The 22,645-nt window shown below is 32.2% G+C and overlaps 1 protein-coding gene across 2 annotated transcripts in view; it reads right to left on the reverse strand.

Moving 5' to 3' along the window:
- Positions 1-2,924: 2,924 nt before the first annotated feature.
- The window catches only part of SMC3 (structural maintenance of chromosomes 3), a 30,622-nt gene continuing 10,901 nt past the window's right edge, over positions 2,925-22,645 (reverse strand). For both annotated transcript variants that reach the window (XM_039871243.1, XM_039871244.1), the window contains 22 exons: positions 20,917-21,034; positions 19,823-19,998; positions 19,142-19,222; positions 18,740-18,904; positions 18,431-18,552; positions 17,227-17,440; positions 15,363-15,466; positions 15,086-15,185; positions 14,514-14,674; positions 14,025-14,166; positions 12,331-12,481; positions 10,298-10,450; positions 8,824-8,975; positions 7,896-8,054; positions 7,258-7,365; positions 6,633-6,741; positions 5,876-6,123; positions 5,580-5,792; positions 5,002-5,193; positions 4,675-4,852; positions 3,885-3,991; positions 2,925-3,275 (listed from right to left, as the gene is read on the reverse strand). In XM_039871243.1, the coding sequence (XP_039727177.1) occupies positions 3,204-3,275; positions 3,885-3,991; positions 4,675-4,852; positions 5,002-5,193; positions 5,580-5,792; positions 5,876-6,123; positions 6,633-6,741; positions 7,258-7,365; positions 7,896-8,054; positions 8,824-8,975; positions 10,298-10,450; positions 12,331-12,481; positions 14,025-14,166; positions 14,514-14,674; positions 15,086-15,185; positions 15,363-15,466; positions 17,227-17,440; positions 18,431-18,552; positions 18,740-18,904; positions 19,142-19,222; positions 19,823-19,998; positions 20,917-21,034 (3,225 nt within the window). In that variant the 3' untranslated portion in view covers positions 2,925-3,203. The remainder of the gene's footprint in view (positions 3,276-3,884; positions 3,992-4,674; positions 4,853-5,001; positions 5,194-5,579; positions 5,793-5,875; positions 6,124-6,632; positions 6,742-7,257; positions 7,366-7,895; positions 8,055-8,823; positions 8,976-10,297; positions 10,451-12,330; positions 12,482-14,024; positions 14,167-14,513; positions 14,675-15,085; positions 15,186-15,362; positions 15,467-17,226; positions 17,441-18,430; positions 18,553-18,739; positions 18,905-19,141; positions 19,223-19,822; positions 19,999-20,916; positions 21,035-22,645) is intronic.

Genomic DNA, 22,645 nt, shown 5'->3' on the forward strand with positions numbered 1-22,645 from the left:
GAAATCTTAACCTGTTCTTTTCCTCAGCACTGGTATTCTCCCTTTGTGGGGAGCTGAATGAAAGTGCATCCCCCATCTCAAGTTGTTAGGAACTCCTTTTAAGAATTAACTAAATGTTTTCAAATACAGGGTTGTTAATGCTTACTTTAAAAAAGAAAAAAAAAAAGGAATCTTCCAAACTCATCTTTAACCTTTTTCTATACTTCTATTTTATGGCTATTATACAACTATTCATAGTAAATGCAGTTTCTATAAATTGTATCACTGTCTTTAAAAGTTAGTGCTCTCTGACTTATTTCGAGTAGACAGACCCTTAACACATTTAGGCTAATCATTCCAAATTTATATTTTTGAAAAAGGTGCAAAAATTATACAAAAAGCTTTATGCATGTTCACTCTGACTTCTAGGAAATGTATCTTGCAAAAATAATCCTAAATTTCCAAAGAGTTTTATGTATTAAAATGTTCAGTTTTGGGGTTGGTTGGTTTTGGTAATATAGACAAAAGAAAACAAACTAAGCATCCAACAGGAGATATTTAAGTAAATTAGGCTACTTCTACTTGACAGAATTTTATTCCTACTAAAATTTGTTTCAAAAGAGATTAAACAGGAATATTTTATATTGTATTACTAAGTGAAAAGTTTAGGATATGAAATTATATATCTAGTATAAACATAAAAAGTAACCATAAAACTTTGAAGATTTGAAGGAAATGCCTCAAAATGTTCATATAGTAGCAGTCTAGCTGGTAAGGTGATTTAAAAATATATATTCTTCAATTCTAATACATATACTTCAAATGTACTAATACTTTGTTGCAGTATTAGGACTGGACTATCCAGCCAGAGAGAAGCAGATTTAGATTTTCTTATGAATCAATCACTGGCTAATTCTTGGGGTCAATTTCTATCTTTTCTCTAATTTCTGGGTTGACCAAGTATGCCCAGAATTTTCATTTTTAAAATTTTCAAATTATTAATTTATGACTAAGATATAGCAAAGAATATGGGTTTTATATTTATGTTCTGTTTCATCATTTAGGTGCTTACTGTTACAAATTCACTGAAGTTTCATTATACTGATACCCTCAGGAGACTCTCGAGAATATTAAGTTCTAGAATGATGCTATGCATATAACATCCCTCACCAAATTCTGTATTATGGAGGGTTGGTTATATCAGAGCAAAGCTATAGATCATCAACTATACACCAACCATTTCTACCTCCACTTGAACACAGGGCCTTTAAGGAGGCCCTGAAACTGTAGAGTGGGCCCTAATCCAATCTGATATCCTTATTAGGAGGAAATTGGACATCGATTTTTTTTTTTGCAAAATTTTTACCGTTAAAAAAGTAAAAAGGCAATTCATAGGCTGGGAGAAAGTATTTGCCAAGCCATATACCTAATAAAGAACTTGTATCTAGAATATACAAAGAACTTTTACAACTTGTTATCTGTATTCTAAGAACACAAATTCTAAGATTTATAGTAAGAATACAAATAACAGCATTTAAACATGGGCAAAAGATATGAACAGACATCTCACCAAAAAGAGAGATACAAGTGACCAATAAGTACATAAAAAGTTGCTTAACATCTTTGGTCATCAGGAAAACGCAAATTAAAACCATAAGAGACCACTCCATACTCAGAAGCTATAGTTAAAAAAAAAAAAAAAAAAAAAAAATCCTCATAGATCACTGGGGGGAATGTAAAATGTTGTAGCTTCTTTGGGAAAGTTTGGCAGTTTCTCTAAATATTAAAACAGTTACCATATGTGATCCAACATTTGCAATCCTAGGTGTAGACATCCCACCAAATGAAAACATATCCACACAAAACTTGTTCACGAATATCCATAGCAGCACTATTTACAATACCCCAAAAGGTAGAAACCACCCAAATGTTTGAATAATGAATGGATAAAAAAATCATGGTATATAGTTGTACAACGAGATATTACTCAGCACACAGATATATATGTGCTACGACAAGAATGAATCTTGAAAATATGCTTAGAAAAAGAAACCAGTTACAAAAGGACCCATATTGTCTGATTCTATTTATATGAAATGTCCAGAACTGGCAAACTCATAGCATGAGACAGAAAGATTTGGGATTGCCAGGGGATGAGGGAAGAGGGAATGCAGTGTGACCACTGACAGGTACAGGGTTTCTTTTCTAGGGTAATAAAATTAAGACTATAGAGATGATTGCATAATTCTGTGAATATCCTAAAAATGCACAAGTACTGAATTGTATAATTTTAATGGGTGGATTTTATGTGTGAATTATGTCAATGAAGCAATTTTTAAAACAATAAACAACAAAGACCTCACCTGAGGAAAAAAAAAACAATGTTTCCATAACAATGTTTTCTAAAACTACTTATCCAGAAGAACAAGGAAACAGTATGGGTTAATTTTTTGGCTTAAATGTTCTTAGATACTCTTAAAGCTACCTCCTCAAATTCTATTAAAGGCATTGCCATCTTAATTTTTAAAGGAAAGTTATATGGAGTTAAAAAGTAGGGATTCTAACCCTCACCGGGGGTCAGAACACCCGGGGGAACTTTAGAATTAACAACAATCAGGAGCCTACTTCCTCTAAGTTTTGATCCAACTGGTCTAGGGAAAGACTAGCAGTGTTACAATTTTAAAAGCTTTCCCCATGGAAAGCTTTTAAGCACGTTACCAGGATTGGGAATCACTGATGTAATTCAACAGAATATGAGACGATATTTTAATCTCCTTCTAGGTGAAAGCCGATCTTTTCTTATGCAAAATAAAAATGGATCTTTAAGAAAAATTTGTTTCTAATTGTACAACTATAAACAAAAAGCCACAAAAAACACAAAAACTAGTCATAAAACCAATTATTTAATTGAAGCTATAAAAAAAGAGGCAATATAATTGATAAAATAATTAGGAAACAATATTTAGCATGTTTCAAAAGATTTAAAATAGGAGGACACTTTACAAAAAGTTGTGTGGGAAATAAAATTCTTAAACTATAAGTAGAAATGTAACATTACAGAGCACCTTATAAAATACAATGACAGAAATATAAAAGGACTACGTGTGCTCTAAGTCTGAAAACTATTAATAACAACCAGATCTTCAGGTTTAAATTTACAATTCCTGGGTGTGAGAATCATATTACTATACACATCTTCCAAACCAACGGGCAATATTTTCCAATTAACCATGAGTGGTATCATCTTCTACAAAGTCTTTGGCCATCTCTGCTGTGATCACATCAATATGACTAACCTGAAGAATAAATGTTAAACAAAAGCTGTTAAATATTAAAGGAATATATCTGTTCCCACTGTATAGACTAATATTTAAAACATATAGACTATCACCTATATATTTTACATATAAAGTTACATGATTCTACAACACTGACTTATAAAACCTTTATTTATAATGATGTTCATTCAATTCTGCACTTTAATGGTCTGAAGGTACAGACAAAAGTACTTATGCCTAAATATTTAAACCACATTTTTTGTTCAATTTTTATTATTTTGCTATTTCAAAGAATCTGAAAGCTTAAAACATCAAGAACAGATGGGGGTTCAGAGTTGGTTAAAAAAGATGTATATAATTGTTAAAGACTGTGCATTAAATAAGCACTGAATAGACTAAACAAGAAGATATTTTCTCTTAATGCCAATGAAAAAAATCAATGCAATGAATGCCACAAAAAATTGCTAAACTTCACAGGCATTTGAAGTAAAAGTTTTTCTTCACAAAGACATCATCATCAGATAAGCAACAACTTTCTAAGTTCTCTTTCATGACTTAACATAAGAATTCAACAAATATAATGGATTACATACTATATGAACTTAAACTTCATATAAAAAAAATTACCTTGTTTCTGAACTTTACACCGTAGAATTTGTCAGCTGACTCAAGCAATTCAGGCCTAAAAGTAGTTGTAATAAACTGAGCATGTACAGCAAGTTCCATAATCATATCTGTGTAAAAAAAAAAAAAAAAAAGAAAGAAAAAAAAAAGATAATTTAATAATCCCTTTTCTCAGTAGATCTGAATACTCTTTTCCTCTTACTTAAAATTCAAAAATAATCTGTGACTACATTTTTCATGTATACACCTACAGAAATTACTAACTTGATTCCTTAAATTAGGAATAAATCTTTAACCCAAATATCTTAAAGTTACAGAACATAAAAGCGACAACTTCTAACACAGAAGTTAGAAATGTCAGAGCAAGGTAAGTTTTCTCACACACAAAAAAACAAAAATAACCTTCTCCTGCTACATCCCCACCCCTAAGATCTTTTGAACTTACTAAAAATTAGACACAGATTCTTTAAACACAGAATAGAATCAACACTGTTTATGACAGGGGCTATTCAAACATTGAGAAAAACGAGTTTTAAAACAAGAGACTTTTACATAAAAGTTTAACCGAAGTAGGATTCTCAACTGATTCAAAGAATTACACCTATTTCTCACAGAACTAACCTTTGTAGTGTAATACTAAATTTTAAAATACCTGTTAAGAAAAATTTTATTTACTGAATATATACCCTGTCTAGTCCCTGCTAATATCTGAGGCAACAAGAAATCACTATAAAAAGGTAAGCTAAAATTTTTAAGGAAGTTCTCATTACTAAATTCAAAACCATAACTGTACCTGACACAGCCTTTCTGTGCTGAGCATCCAGAGCCTGGTCAATCTCATCAAACAAGTAAAAAGGAGCTGGGTCACATTTTTGAATGGCAAAAATCAGAGCAAGGGCTACCAAGGATTTCTGTCCACCTGAAAGCTGTTGCATTTCTCTCATTTCACCTTGTTTTCCTGTAAATGACACCTAAGAAAACATCTGAGTTAATATCCTAAAGAAGTGGAGTCACCATTACCTCTTCAAATTAAATTTCATACAACAATTTAGATTTGCAAAATATTCTCCAAATTTTACTATGGTAATCGCTGAGGAAAACTAGATGTAAAGGTATTTACCCTAATTCCAACTCCAGTGAACTGGTCAACTGATGGGACACTGCTTTGTGACCCAGAACCCCTCTCACTTTCACCACTTCCTTCTCCTTCATCCTGAGACTGACTGCCCTCCACATCTCCTTTCTTCATCACCAAAGTAGCTTTGCCACCAGGTACCAACTTCTGGAATACTTCACTGAAGTTCTTGGACACCTTAAAATAAAGACAGATAAAGTTGGGTGTCACTTCAAATATAAATTTTGCTTAGGTGAAATAAATAGAGAAGGCAGGCAGTTAAAGTCACAATTCCAATATAAATTTTGCTTAGCTGGAACTATATATATTACTGCTTAAAACAAAGACAAATATTTAAAAGTAATCAGAAGTATTTTTTAAATCTAAGAATAACAGATTGGATTCTCTTAAGAGCTGTGTAAAACATTCTAGTTACTATGTTAGCAACCTATCTGCTAGATTTATTCACATGTATTAGATCCAACTATCAGTGGGGAAAAAAGGCTTTAAAATCTTTATAAACTGAATAAACTAAATAGCTGAAACTTTTGCCTTGTGTGTATTAACCACAAATGGAAACATACCTGTTTGAAAGTTAACTGAATAGCTTCATATTTTCGAAGTTCGAGTACATTCATCAGTTCCATGATTGATTTGTACCCCCTATCCAACTCTTCTTGTCGCTTTATTAACTTTTCTTTCTGCTCAGAGAAATTTACAAACTGATCCAAAGCTTTTTTGTTAACATGGCTGTACTTCTTCAATTCTGTGTTGCACTGTTCAAGTTTTCTAAACAACTATAAAAAGGAAAAAAAATGTATAAATTCATATAGAGAAAAATTTGCAATGAGATTTCAAATTTAAAACCAACAAGATTTACCTGTTTGAGGCTCAGTGTTTGGTATTTTTCAAATGCTTCCTGGGGAAGTGATCCGAGTTCTCGAATTTTCTTCATACACTCTTCTTTCTTCTTCAGCAGCATGCCTTGTCGATTGGTCATCTTTTCTAGTTCTTTCGTATCATGATTTATAGCATCCATATGTTCTTTTTCCATATTTTTCCAGCGCTCCATACTCTTCTGAAGCTCCTTAATTCCGGCTTCTGTTTTATCGATGGAATTGTCCAAATCTAAAATGAGGGAAAAAGACAACTTAGGCCACAATACCTACTTTTAGTGTTCTGTGACCAATTATTTTAATGGTCAAGTCAAAATAAATAGACTTTCTAATGTTTAATTTTTACTGTAAAATTCATACAACATTTATTTCAGGACAAAAGAGTTTACATGAGAGCCACTTAAGTATAGTTTTTATTAATGCTTATAAAAACTTAAAAATAATTTTCTTCTCAGCAACAAAGTGATAAGAAACTTGATTCGGCTAGTTCATATCTTTGTCAAAAAATTAATAATTTATGGCCTCAAAATTGTCACAAGCATTTCAATAAAACAAAGAATACTATTTACAATCAACCCTCTAAATTTCGTTCACTGTAGTTTATAATGGAAAACACAGAAAATCATTAAGAGGTGCTTTTGCCTATTTGGATATTTCATTTTGTAGTAAACAATGTTATAAAAAATGAATAAGCTAAATTTAACTACACACTTAAAAATATTTTACTAAATGAAAATTCACCTTCTGATCGTGCCATAGTATCTTTCACTCTCTTATTGATAGCTTCAAGTTCTGAGGTTGTAGCAGTGAGAACAGTACCCCCTTCTGTCTCTCTAAGTTCATTAAGTTCCTGCAACACAGAAGGAATTTATGAGCATTAAGCCACAAAATATAAATTTTGTTAGTTTCAAACTGTTGTGACTACCAACAGCTTCTACAGCTGTTATGTTTACGCATTCAAGAAAACAAAAAAACATACTTCGTATAATTGCAATTAAAGTATCCATTAAAGGGACAAAAAACTAATGATATAATTACTAAAAATCTTCTCAGCATCTGACTACTACTGAGAAAATATTAATAATTTTTACTGAGTGCCTAGAATGTGCCAGGATAATCATACAAAACAGGCATTACTATTACGATTATTTTACACAGGAATAAACTGAAGCTTAGAAATAGTAAATGACTTGTGCAAGACCATACACTAGGTGGCAGTGCTAGAACTAAAACTCAAGGCAAATGGTCAGACTGCTAGCTAGTCTTTATGTCTCAAGTCCATGCTCTCAATCAGAGCCTCTCACATAAGGACTTTTGAAAGGTTATGGTCATCAAGGAACCCACAAACAAATAAAACAAAACATACCTGTTCTACTTGGTCCAAACGTTTTCTCAAATTCTCATTTAGATAAGTCTCTACTCGAGTAATAATACCTTCTAATTTAATTCTTTCATTCAGCAACTGTCTGTTTTCCTAGAAGAAAAGAAAATTTGTCTACATAGGCATGCACATTTCACACAAAGGAATGCTGTTAATCTGCTGTGATCTCCATCATCTGTGTTCAAATAAGCTGAAATGAAGTTTTGTACACTTCCAAAAAGCCCTACTTTTTCATTTTCTCTCTTCAGAATGCTAAGTTTTTGAGCCTGTTTCTTTTTACAAGGCATGCTGTCAAAACTATTTTTCTTTCCCTGCTTTTAATTTTTTGGACTTAGTGTTTTTTACATGTTTCAAAATAGAATGTTATTAAAATGTTTAATCAAAACGATATTAAATATTTGAAGGTGGTCAAATCAATAAATAACAGCAAAGCTAACAAGCTCAATTTTACTAATGATAAATGTACATTAAATGAGACAGAACAAAATGAAGATTTCTTGTATAATCCTGACATGCAGTGGTTTAGAAAAACTTATTAAAACTTTATTTTATTTATTCTGTGGATATTATTACTCCAAGTCTCATTATTATAGTTTCTCAATTTCTCTGTCAATTGTACTTGCCTGCTGAAGTTGACGTATTTCATCATTTAGAGCATCTACTCTCTTCTGATCTTCCAGACTAAGTTGAGAAAGTAAATCAGTTCCCAGTTCTGCTTTCAAGGATTCTCTGGTGGACTCCATAGCATGCAAACTTGCCTCCAAACTTTGTAAGCTACGTTGCTATAAAACAGATTATTCATTTATTAATAAAGATATTAATCACTGTATTACTTATAACAGTGAAACATTGGAAAGTCAATATTTGATATTAAAGTAAATAATCATACCAACTCAGTTCAACATTAGGTATCCATTAAATGTGACAACCAGAACTATGTAGCAACAAGAATATTTATGATGCAATGCAATGGGGCTGTGTAGAATATCATATTCCATGATCAAACTAAACAAAAATCTTTATACATATTCATAAGAACAAAAATGTTGCTAGAAGATGTTAGGGTGAAATAACTATGGACAATTTAAAGAAAACCTTGTTTTAGTATCGCTGATGTACTAAATTAATAGTTGTTGCCAAAAGGCTTCATATTTATAAGACCGATATGTATTATCACTTGTAATAGCTATACTAGTTTGTTTTCTAATTTTAATACACTCTGAACAAAATGCAATCAAATGTTCAAATAACTCTATAAATAGTACTTTACAGACAAAAATGGTTACTAGAAAATAATTACTATCAGATAGTACTATTATGCCATAGTTCAAAATACCTATTTGTTTAATGAAGTTGGAAAGTCTAAAAGCGGCCTACGAAAAGAGACTTTGGGTACCCATGAGTATAAGTGTGGTACAGGTAAATGTAGACAGCCAAAAACGTATGGGTCTAAACAAAAATGGAACAATGAAATCCAAAGATAACCTATATAACATGGGAACCCAATTCTATATAATTAAAACATCTACATCAAAAGGCATACTTACGAACCTTCGGCATAAAGGTTTTCTCTGACTGCTGCCTCTTCTCTTTTAGCATCTTCATTTCTGATAATATGCTATCTCGAGATGCTTTAAACTTCCTTTGCTGGGTCTCTATCTGCTGCATTTGGTTCATCAACTGATCAATTTCATTATTAATCCATATACAAGGCTAAGGAAAATTCTCTCCAAGTTGTAAATACATTTTATGTTCTAAATTCTCTTTGGTGCTTATGAACACATTTTGTATCTCCTTCCTTTCCCCTTAAATAAAATTATTTCCCCAAATTTATGGACCATAACAATGCTGAATTAAAATACTACATTAATGGTGTTCATTCTACTATTTCTCATTCAAAATGACATACTATTTTACTAATAGCTATAGCAATCAATCAATCTCAGACAGCTCTTGAGGAAGCTAAATGAAATATAAAGGTATTATTTAAAGTATCTTTTTATTCAACAAATACCTACTATGTAATCTGTTATGCTTAAAGCATTATATAAGAGGCCATGCCCATGTGGAAGAATAATTCTACCTCACGGGATTATCAAATTCAGGAAGGTAGTTGGTGTACACTGTCAATATATCCTCCTTTTTCTTATTATTTCACCATGCTTTCTTAGTGCTAATACCTTGACAAATTTGGGCAGTTCTCAAAGTGTCCTATACAGACCCCTGCAAGGTCAAAATTAAGATGTTTATTTACCTTTTTCTCCGTGCTGAGAGCACAGAAGCTAAAAACATAGATATTTTTTAAATGCCAGTCTCAATTAAGAATATCCTAACAAAGCAGTAAAAATAATTAACTGTTCCTACTGTTTGAGTACTTGTATTTTTGAGTGGCAATGCGAAGTACCCATAAAGCACTTGTCTTAAACCACGGTTAAGAAAATGCATAGGCACAACTGTTTCAGTTAAGCTGAACTAGCCACTCTTAATGGAATACCATTTTTATCTAAACTGAGAGCACTTTGGTTCCTAAGACTTGGATTTGACAGCCATTTCCTCCACTAATACTAAATCTGAACCAAATGTCCTTAAGATAGTAAATTTGAATGGACATTTTCAACCTTTATATATTTAACTTCTATGTAGTATATAGCAATCCTGATACCTCCCACCTTTCTTCCTTGAAACACTATCCTGGTTTCCCTTATACAATTTTCTGACTGATCCTTCTCAGTCCCCTCTATAACTTTAAATTTTAGGGTTTCCTGACTTTTCTCAGAAGTAAACTTGCTATTAGCTATTTAATAGCTAAGTGAAGGATCAATGTTAAAATAGTTTTGTTTTTTTCCTGTCTTCAGGAGTTAAATAGGCAAATATAAGCTTTTGTGCTTAAATAAAAGTCAAAGTTGTAACACATAGAATTTTTTTCCCACTGTATATATGAGAAAACACACCTAACATGCAAAAGATTATATATTCCAACCAAAATGCAATTCTTTCTCCACAGCAGTACAAGACAAAAAGATATTTTCAATATTTCTCCGCAGATTTTCATTGAGCTTTGCTTCAAGCTCACCTAGTTCTTCTTCGGCTTTTCTAACATCTTTTTGTAATTCGAGTCTAGACTTTCTTGTGTCATAATAACCTCCAGTTAGAGCACCCCGATGACTAACTTGGTCACCTATAAACAAAACATAAAGAAAGGTAGTAATTCTGTATAACTGCTTTATTTAATGACAAACTGACTTATAATCAAATAACCAAAGACTGAATGAGAAAAAAAGAATTTAGGTTACTATGAAAAAAATTTTTAATATTAAAAACTGCATTTTAAAAAATGTACCTTCTAGGTGAGCTTGAACATCTGCCAGAAAAGCAGAAAGCGCTAAAGATTAATGAGGACATGTCAGCAGGACACAGAATTAGGTTTGGAACTCCCACTAGCCATACTTAGGAAAATATGAGCATCAAAAGTAATAGTGACAATGTGGTAGCACACTGAATTAAAAAAAGAATCCATGAATCACAGTGATACTTAAAAAAAAATTAATGAAAGGAGGGGCCTTTCTTTACAGAACAGTGATAGCTAATAACTATAGAAGCAATAACAGAATTTAAGAATCACCATTTTGAAACCCCTGGTATATTAAGTAAGTCAGGCAAGGGGTCAGCAAAGGATGCTAAATCATTGGTAAAAACGTTGTTGGGGAATATGACAGTCATATATTTTTAAAGAATAAGCCCACATATAGTTAATTACAAAAGAGAAAAGACACCTTTACAATTGAAAGATTGTGATGCAATAAGTACATATCACTCATGTCAAGAATGTTTAATGTGATGAAGAAGCAAGAAGACAAATCCAGAATATGCGACATTCTTCAAGAAAGTCAATTTCTGGGGGTAGGAAGGAACAGGAGAAATTGTCCTATAGTGAAAGAATCTAAAGAGAAGCCATTGCATGCAACCTTAACTTGATCCTGTATAGAAAAATATTTTGAATGTGATCACTGCATAAGGTAAATAAAGATATATAATGTCGAATTACTAAGATAAATGTCGAATTACTATGATGTATGCCTGAAAATAATATTACTTTAATAAAAAGTTTTTTAAATACTTTAGGACAACTTAGAGAATTTGAATATAGATACTTTTCAGATATTATTTGGTTAATGTTAAATTTCTTAGGTGTAACAATGATATTGTGGTTATAAAGGAGAATGTTCTTGTTCTTAAGAGATACATGCTTAATTTTCAGAGCTCAAATTTCATTTTTACAACTTATTCTCAGATGGTTCAAAACAAAATGTTACATATATGCGTGTGTGTGTGTGTGTGTATATATACATATATATACACATATATATATGTATATATATAGATATATAGTGATAAAGCTAAGGAGGTTACCTTCTTTCACCGACACATAAAGAGAAGGAAAAAAACAAAAAATGAGGGCAGGCGAACCATTATACCAGAGGTTCTTAACCTGGATTCCACACGTGAAATTCAGATCTATGACTCGAGTGGGAAAAATATTTAATCTTGGTTTTTATACTAACCTCAAACGAAATTTAGCAATTCCTTCTATAATGGGACAAGAACCATAATAATATTATCAGTCCTTATAACTTTGTTACCAAGAGAAACAGCTATTTTCTGTCAGTCGCAAATTCAAAATATTGTTTACATGCATCAGTACTTCAAAATTATGACTTATTAGACCCATTGCTAATTGTTTTTGAATACCTTAAGAATTAGTGTCATATTTTCAAAAATGTTGTGATAACCATGCCAATATAATTCTTTAATGATCCTAAGTATTTTATGCATTTAAAAACATTTTGAGAAAGGGTCCATAGACTTCAAAGAGACAAAGGAGTTCATGTTGCAAAAAAGGTTAAGAACCCCTATTAAAGACCTAGTGATTATATTTTTAAGAGACATCAACTAAACAGAAAGTGTGGACTCTGTCTTGATTCTAACTTGAATAAATCAGCTATTTAAAAAGCAAGAACTAGACATGAATTTTCAAAGCTAAGAATTACTATTACAAACCTTCCAGGGTAATGCAGTCCATAGTGAAAGCACGGGCCAGCTGGGTTGAAACTTCCATGCTTCGACAAATAAGTGTTTTTCCAAATACATGTTTGAAGGCTTTGTCAAACCTTGGATTGTACCTCAATTTACTTATCATAGGAATAGCATCCTAAAAATGAATATTTTGTCAGCAGGCAGAGATCACAACAAAGTTACTTAAAATGTGTTAGAATTATGAATTACATCTTTATGAAACAAACACAAAGGTTTTTATATTTCAAAACTATTCGTTTTTACACTGAAGTTAGAAAAATCAGTCTACTGAAATATTCTGAAAACTGTGCTCATGTAATCATCTAAGTTTCCAATAGTAGAGCAGCCATGAAAGGTTTAGTGGCTATGGAGCCATACTGCTCAAGTTCAAATCTTAGTTCTGCCACTCACCAGATGTGTGCTCTGGACAAGCTGCTAGATTTATATAACACTTACTTCATTTACAAAATTGCAAATACAGTGCCTTCCTCATAAAGTTGTTAAGATGAGATAAATAACATATGTGAAACGCTTAGGATAACATCTATCACATAGAAGGGCAAAATAAATGGAAACAAATAGTATTTCCTCAAAATGTTTTTATTTTATATCTTAGATATTCAGAAAATTTTTTCAGATAAAATTTATGTTCCCTTTTTCTCTCCTAGACTGTCAGCGCAAGATTTTAAGAATTTTTAAATTAAGAAATAAATCCTACATACAGAAAAATGCAATATTTAGTTAAGTTTAAATTAATACCTATAAAGAGAATACCAATATAATCAGCATGCAGGACAAGAAACAGAACACCGCTGACACCCAGAAGCCATGAGTGTGCCCCTTTCCTAATCATACAGTGATTACCCTGGGCAGTGACCACCATCCTAACTTTTATGATAATCACTTCCTTGCACTTCTTTCTAGTTGTATTATCTAAGTTTAGTTTTATGTAGTTTATAGAGAACCACACTACATGTATTCTTTTGTGTTTTGCTTCATTCACAGGTCACATTTGTTGACTCAATTTCTCCTCCCTCAAACTCCCTGGATCCTTTGAGTAGCTTATAAGATTCTCACTGTTCCACTTAAATTGTTGATCATTCTCATAGGGTTCTTCAGCTTTAACCTTAGAGGATAGCAAAACAGTTGCTACAACTATGAACTTTCTGAAACCAAATATCTCAAAGCAATTATTTTTTTTTTTTTCAAGAATGGTTGTCTGAAAAATATTTTTGATCCACTGAAAAGTATACCAGGTAGTAACAAATGCAAGATTATGCTTACAGAACTTATCATTTTGCTAGACATCTTGAATTTAATTTATAAGCCATTTTAAAAAGTATATTCGAAAAGCTTAAAAATATTCACTTTAAATGACAGTTCCTTATGGACTTCTCCAACTACCTAAACTTAATCTTGTCACCCTTGGAGACACTCTCAAAGTATCGGGCATTTGCATATTTTAACACTTTGCTCATTTTCAATGATATGTTTTATGTTGTGGCTGTGACCTCTGTCATCCCCACCCTGCGCTGACTGTGCTCTATGGGAAGAAAGGCATACATGTCTCACAAACCATGTAAAACCCAATGTATAGTGCCTGTGCACTAAGCATGTGCCAAACACGAAAAAAGGTAACTTACTGAAAGAAAAATAGACCTTAACACACATCAACTCACATTGGTTTCAGGATAGGCAGTATCCCTTACATCTAACTTGTTAAGAGGCAGAAAAGTAACTTCTCCAGGAAGATTCATTTTATTAAACTCCATCAAAATCTTCGTACTGACTTCATCTGAATCAACAATATGATAAAATAACCTATATGTAAACAGAACAAGACACCTTTTTATCGCTAGACTTTAAAGTGCTATAAACATTTAAATAAATAATTCATTTCCTTTCTATGCAACCCAATTTATACTGTGGGGAGGGAGCTACTTAGAAAATTCAAATGGGATAAAGAAAAAACCCCAAAAGGGAAAAGTTCTAGCTTGTACAATTAGGAACAAATACTTGGCATCTACATATCTAATTAGAAAATTAATAAGTAATTGAGCATTATAAGATAATGAGAGACATATTGTACTAAAACTACAAAAAGTTCTTTCTTAGGTTGTTCTTATTTCCTCTTTACTTTAAAAATTCAAAATATAAAGCAATCTCACCTGTTCCCAGCAGTGACTTCCACACATGTGTAGAAAGCAGGCTCACATTCAAAGTTATTCATCACAATGCCATGATAACCATTTTGAACATGTTGGTTTATTCCTTTTCGACGAAAGTGGTCTAGCACTTTGTTTATGCTGTCTATGCCATTTAAAATGGCCTGTTTAGAAGTGAAAAAGATTTAAATTATTTACCAATGGCACTCTTGCTAAGAAATAAACCATTACTCTATACATTAAAAAACACTAGAAATTAAACTAAACTCTCAACAACACATCCCTTCTTGAAATATTCAACTAGACACATCTTATATTATGGGTTCTGTTCTATGACAGTAGCATTAAAAATGCGTTCCTCATCTAAAAATCAAGTGCTATCATTAATAGCATGAGTGGTAGTAAGGCTACTTAAACAATACTCATCATTTCATATTTATAAGGCAAGTAATTTGTACTCTATTATTATTGATTACCTGGAACCAATGACCTACAGACAGTTTGAGAGTTAATAAATTCTTGTTTGATGATAAATGACTCAATGTAAACTGAAATAATGAAAAGAATCTGCCCACCTTTCCTGTTGCCGCTCTAAGAAGTTGCTGTTTCTTTTCAAGATCTTCCCTTTTAGCAGCAAGTGCTTGCTGTTCTGCATTCTCCTCTCTCCACAAGTAACTAATCAATAAAAATTAGTGTCTTTAATTTTAAAAGCATTAAGATACACGATAGTATATAATTTAGAGTAAAACACTAAAATCAAACTTGAATAATTTATAACTTAAAAACCATTTAACAGCCAGTAACTGGTATTTCTCAAAAAAAAGGCATATTTTTTAGTCAATCTATACTAACTTTCTTTCGCTTTGTAATTCATCTTTCTTATTTTTCACTTCGTAGTATTTTCTGTCCAGTTCTTCTACTCGAGCTTTAACTTCATTAAGATCCTGATCCAGTTTCTATGGAAATAAAAATAACTCAAATTTAAAATCTAATTTCAAGCAAGCTAATCCGTGGTGACAGAAGACAGATCAGTTGTTGCCAGGGGATGGGTGATAGGGATAGTAGGGGAGGGAGAGAGGAATTATTAAGGGGCGTGGGAAACATTTTGGGGTGATGAACAGGCTCCTTAACTGTGGTGATGGTTTCACAGGTGTATACAAATGTCAAAACTTATCAAATAATACTTTTTTAATGTGTGCAATTTATGTCAATTATGCTTCAATGAAGATGCTAAAGAATCAAATTTCAATTTTTAAACTGTCTTTAGACAAGAGCACATCGTTAGAAAACATAAAACCACAAAATTGCTCTAGAAAATACCACTAAAATGTAATTTGTTCATTGATGATCTAAACCTGCTTCTATAATATGCACTCCAGAATTATAGAAGAAAAAATACAATAATAAAATCTCAAAACACTGTAGTGCCTGCTTCTCATATTGCACCCTCTATACACACACAAGAGATTTAGGATTATACTGAGAAACAAAAGGCTATTTTGTATAATGTAATCAGCACTGTGACATCATCTCTATCCAGTATAAAGGACAGAATTTGCCTTTACAAGTGGACATTTTGATACTCTAAGGTGTGGCTGAAATACTGCGAAATAATGAACTTCAAGCCTGAGAAAGAAAGAAAGAAAACCTCTTATTGGAAAATCTTGGTTTATCACCAGGCTCTTTCAAAAAGAAAAGATTTTGATGTTTTCATGAACTCAAGACAAATGCATTCAATAAAGAACGTGTAAGTTTCACAGGTGCAACCAAACATATCATATGTAAAAATATATATACATATACACATATTAAGATTATGTTTTTCCATGAACAAGCCCGATCCTGTCTGATCTCGGAAGCTAAGCAGGGTCAGGCCTGGTTAGTACTTGGATGGGAGACCACCTAGAAAGACCAGGTGCTGTAGGCGTAAAAAATAAAAATAAGGGATTGTAAGCTGACAAGGTCCTTGCAATCTGTGAGGTCAACCAAAGGTTGCCTTGCCTGAAAAAAAAAGGATTATATGCTTTTGGTGGCTTTTTTGACAAACCAACCATATCAACTGGTACAGATCTCATGGAGTATGAGGACTCTTTCTGGGTATGTACACATATACTCCCTCATCCTCTACCAGTCCTACACACTCCCTTCTCATCACTTCCATCCTCCTCTAATCACCTATACTCTATAGCCACACATATCGCTTAAGAAAGCATTTTTCTCCCTTCCTCATTTAAATGTGAGATCTTTCTTATTCTGAAAACAATTGTATCTTCTACCTCAATTTTTAAAAAAATGTTAGCTAAATATGCATAGTAAATAATGTTTAATTTAGAAAATTCTATAAAATTACCACTGCTTTAACCAACAAAAAATATATTCTGCAGTAAGTTAATAAACTGACAAAATTACTATATAGTTTGTACATTGTCATGTTAAAATTAAGGGTAGTTCAGGTACATACTATCAATTCATAAAAATATATTTCAAAATATACTTAATCTACATGGACATTCACTGATATGGAAAAAATTCTCTTTAAAAAAGAGAATTACCACATGTCCATTAAATTGTGCTAAGCCTTTTCTAAATTAGTACCTATCTTGTGTATATATTAAGAGTAGCATGGAAACTGTTTAAAATAAAACCCAAGTAGGTAAAACTATACATATTTAACTATTTGGAAAGATTTTTACAAAGCACCTATAAAAGTTCTTACATTATACTGCTCCAAATTTTTCTCTTTATTTGCCTCAGTGTCCTCCAAATCTTTATGTATAGCAGCAATCTGTCTTTTTTTATCATTAATAGCTTGATCTAAAGATTTGAGTTCCTTCTTAATCCATTTATCCCTTTCTTCTTTCGATGTAAACTGGCTTCCTCGACCTTGCTTTGCATAAAGATCTGTTCTTTCCTGGGTAGCCTGGGCCAATCTACAAAAGATAGAAAAAAATGGATTGAAAAAGAACAGGAAATAATCAAGTTCATTTGCAATCGACACATCAAGAGTACACAGCCATTTTTAAAGTTCCATAAAAAAATAAATTAACTATAAAGAGCACTGCTACCTTGGAGTAGTTGGGCTAGTTCTATATAATATTAATTCTACTTTGAAATCAGAGTTAAAGTCAGGTAAAATAGTCCACACCCTAAGGATTTCAGACAGAAAATGTCTTCACTCCACGTGTGAGTTAGTTGGTAAATCTAGACAATTCTAGTTCCCCGTATCTCAGGAATTTTCAAAAATGCTCCGGCTATATTTAACTACATAAACATTTTCAGTTCTTTACAATAAAAGAAACTACAATGGTTAAAAAGCAAGAGAAAACATTCACAACAATATTCATGTCCAAATCACATAAAACAACACTATACAACAGTAAAAAATCAGATAAAAAATGGGCAAAGGATATAAATAGGCAATTCACTAAAATGAATATAAGTGGCACAAAAACATAATGCACTAAATCGTGACATCAGCAAATCCTGCAAGTCCAATCTATAGATAGACACTAAAATGTCTAAATGTTAAAACAGCATTGAGTGGAAAAAAAAAAAAAGTAGAATGAAGAATAAAGTAAGATGTCATTTGGGTGTGGGAAAAAAATCATCATGAATGTTATAAAAAGCCCAACGACATCTAGCTATGTTATCTTAGGCAAGTCATTTAACCTATCAGAGCCTCAAGTTTGTCAAATTTAAAGTGAGGAAAATGTGGTTCTCCTAGAGTCTTTGAGTAGGAAAAAATGTAGGTGGTATGAATACAATGCTTGGCCCATAGTATTTGTTCAACACTGGCTATTACTTTGAAAAGAGCGTTTAACTTTTGCCCTTAATACTGTGCCTGCTTAACCCATAACTACTTAGGTTCTATAGAAGAACTACGTAGAAAGTTAAAAGTGTTGGTGAAAAAAATCCCAGACCTAGCAATTCCTCGCTCTTCTTTTTCTTTTACACTGTTGAATTTAGGTTCTGTTTCTGCCAGTTCTTTCTGCTTTTCTTCTATTTTTTCAAGTAGCTTCTGCCTCTCTTTTAATAATCGTTTCTGTAAATAAAGCAAGATAAGTAAAAACGCAATCAGCTTTAAAATTTTTACTTAATTTATAAGTCTAGCATAAAATGTTCTCATGAAAAAAATTCATAAGAAAATTGATCCTGTGACAAAACTAACTTTTAAATTTCTACTCACCTGAACATTTTATTTATATCTTTCATTTTTTGTATTAACTTACCCTTTGTTCACTATTGCCCGCCAATTCATCTTGTAAATCCTTGGCTTTAAGCTCCAATTTAGTCCTCTGCTTTATTTGTTCTTGTCTTTCAGCACTGAGCTGCTCCTTTTCCTCTTTCATAGCTGAAATCTTCGTTTTCAGTTCTCTAACTTGGCGCTCAATGTCCTGTTCAAGTTTCGGACAAAAATGAGCCAGGCAATTAAAAGCACAACAGCAAAATTATGACGCCATTAGTTCTGTCCCTTCTGTTTCTTTCATTTACACTTTCAGTACTACTCCTGCCTTTCCAATACTCAATCCCAATGACACCCCACTTAAAGTTACCATTCCATAATTATGGTACAAAGGGTTCACTGTGGTCAAAAAATATGAGTTAAATCTAAGCCAAGTTTATAATCTTACCTCCATTTTATCTCTCGCATCCTGCTGGGCATCTCTTAATTGTCTGGATTTTTCTCCACTAGTCTCTCGCTTAGCAGAAAGCTGAAAAAAAAACCAACCTATGATTTCTCACTCATTTTGTATTTGTTTAATGTTTCATAATATCTAATAGAAGTTTCAGACGTGTTATTTTTTTACAGAAAAATTTTAGTGGTTTTCTTTACATAGAGAACTCTAAGTTTTAAGCATTACCTAAGACAAATTTTGGTAAAAAATGTTGGCAATACTAATTACAAAATACATTTTAGAAAGCTAAGAAAAATATTCAAGGTAATTACTATGTTGTTCACCTGAAATATAATATTTGATGTCAACTATAATTGAAACATATATATAATCCATGAAGCTTTATTTTTTATTATTTATTTTTACGAAGCTTCAAAGGTAGCTTCCTTTCATCCTGGTCTGTCTGACACCACCACCTGATTATATTTCAGATACAACTACAGCAAGCCCAACATGGGCCTAGGCATTTTCCTTGGAATAAATTGAAAGAACAAATTTGGTAACTAATAAATTCATTAAGGGGCTTTTAAAATTTTTAAGCTTCTATTTAAAAATCATTGAAAATTATAAACATAGCATGAGTTTAATATATTCATAAAAATAAAATTAATCTGAGTTCAAGGGTAAATACTTTACCTCATCTAGTTTAGCACGAGTCTCGTTAAGTTCCTGATTGTAAATGGTATATTCCAGGGCTCGTCTCATTTTATCCCACTTCTGATACTGAGCTAGTTCTTCTTTTTCTTCCTCTAAGGTGTGTAATCTCTCTTCAATGTATTTTAACAACTCATTGATTTTTTCCCGTTTGCCCTCTTTAAAAATATGGGAGTAAAGGAGTTGAATAAATTTTTATATAATAATACCATTTCTCAAATATACCGTAAGTTAAACTTAAAGACTATAGTGTTATTTCTCTGCTATTACTTGATAACCAAATCTAATAAAATAATTAAGATGCTAAGCGTCAAAGAAAAAACAGTGACACTGATTCTTATACATGCAGTAAGGGCCTCAGTTTAAGCGTCCTTTAAATGCCAGTGTGCTTTCCCACAACTTTAAAAAAACAACCACCACCACCCTACCAACATTATTAGTGTCACTAATTCCCAATTTTAATTCGTAATTATAATTATAGTATTATCTATAGCTTCCATATATTGAATGCCTACTATATTCCAATCATGGTGCTACTTTGCTCCTCTACTCACCACTACAAAATATGTAAAAGGATTTTACAGATGGGGAAGCTCTGGACCACAGAGATCAAATCTAAAGTCACAATGTCAGTTAATTGTGTCAGACTTTGAACTCAGGACTGTCTGACTCTAAGTTATGACAGGACACAGCACTTGAAACGCAAAGTAAGGTTTCCATAATAAATGTAATAATGAAGATTCTAAGTTATTTTACAGTTACTTGCTCCTGAACAATATTTCGAGGAATACATCCAAATCATCCAAATTTGTTATCCTCACACAATGATGAGGACACTAGAGGCACAAAGTAGTTGACCTAGAAAGGCATTATTACTTCAAAGCAACGATCCTTTATTCAAAGTAATAAACTAAAGGAAATTTCAAACCTTAAATGGCTTCAAACCAATTTTCTCTCCATTCAGCACACGGGTAAATTATTATATAATATATTCTTGAGAATAATTCCTTTCCACTATCATAACACAATGAAAAGTAATTCGCAACAAAAATAAGGTAAAATCACATTTATTTTACCTGTTTCTTTCATTAGAGAGATACTTTCTTCTTTTCGTTCATCATATACTCTAGTACCAGCTACTTCTCTTAACAGCTTTAGTCTCTGAGAATCTGGTGCTGTTGCCATCTGGTTGATCTGAAAATTTTAGAAAAATAATTATTATAGCACTACAGACTGCTCTTTAAGAACTCTACCTTGAAATGATATTCGCATGAGTTGAGTATGAGTTTGCTAATGTAATCTGTATCGTACATATACCCACAGACCTGTATCTCCTTTTACACAAGTGAAATTTACCAAAAATCCCAATAGAACTGATACATTCTTAAGTCTAATTTATGGATAAAACTCTCTAATTTACAAATGACGTAGGAATATCCCAAAGTTACAAATAACGTAGGAATTTCTAAACCACCATTTTTTCTTAGTCAATATGATAAGGTATAAAAGATGAGATCCATTCTAAAAGAACAAAGTATTTTTACAAGGGGAAACCATTTATTCACTATTAATTTTTAACCCATTTCTCGTTTGCCCCAAGAATACTCGCCGACGGTGCTTGCGGCTAGTGTTTACTCTGAGATAACTTGTGGATTACAGTCCTAACCTTAGCCCCCAAATTTGCCACGAAATAGCTTGCTTTATTATTTTCAAATCACTCTAGTATATCAATAGTCTTTGGAAACAAATGACGTCATTCTATAGCATTCTATTTTTAGTAGTGGTATTTCCACTTACGAAATATAGTAATTCTGCATTGCTGAAAATGTCAAATCCTAGAAAACGTAGCATTTCTACTAGTCATGTTAAATTAATGCTGGCAGTGAGCTGCGCCATTTTTTTCTATCTGACAAAGGATTAAAAAGCTATATATACTGTTAAAAGTATAACAAAAATGATATGCTTAAAATACAGATAAAAATAACTTTCATAGGGGTAGTGAGCATTAAATAGCAAAAACATCTTTAAAATCTCATTTACAAATATATGACAAAAAAATATGACAAAGAGTGGTAAAATCTGTCATGCATGCAACTTTATATAACAAGCATGAGTTTAACGTATTCATAAAAATAAAAATAACCACTAAAGGTAAAAAAATGCTATCACTGCATTAAAAATTCAAGTGACAGTTACTCTAATACTTTTACATAAAGAGAATCGGCTCTGAGCTAAGAAAATATGGTCTATCAAAAAATCACCTTTCAGATCCTTATCATTAGGTACCCCGATTAAGCACATTCATTCATTCAATTTACTCACTTAAAATATTTAATAAATGCCTACGACATCTATGCCACTTTGCTGGGCACTGAGAAAACAACACTGAACAGAACAGAAAAACATCTTGCCCTCATGGAACTTACATTCTAGGGGAAAAAGACAGGAAATAAGCATACCATTACAGTCTAACTGCTATGAAGAAAAATAAAACATATTTAAAGAATAAAGAAAGCATACAGAGTTGGGTTGAAGGCAATGCTTTAGTAAATGAGACAGTCATGGATGGCTTATATGGAATGACAAATGAGCAGAAATTTAAATGATGTAAAGAGGTCTATGTTGTATGTCTGCAAGGAAGACAGATAATTGCTCTTCCAAGCCGGGCCTCCTTTTAAAGAAATTTCTCTCTTATAAAGATGGGTTTTTTCAAAACCCTGTTCTTCTGGCATCACATTTCCCAAAAGTGAAACACCATACACTTCTTGATCACTTCTCCTGAATACTAACTTTTCAACACATATC

Source organism: Pteropus medius, unplaced genomic scaffold (genome assembly GCF_902729225.1).
Source record: "Pteropus medius unplaced genomic scaffold, Ma_sr-lr_union100, whole genome shotgun sequence".
NCBI classification, from domain to species: domain Eukaryota; kingdom Metazoa; phylum Chordata; class Mammalia; order Chiroptera; family Pteropodidae; genus Pteropus; species Pteropus medius.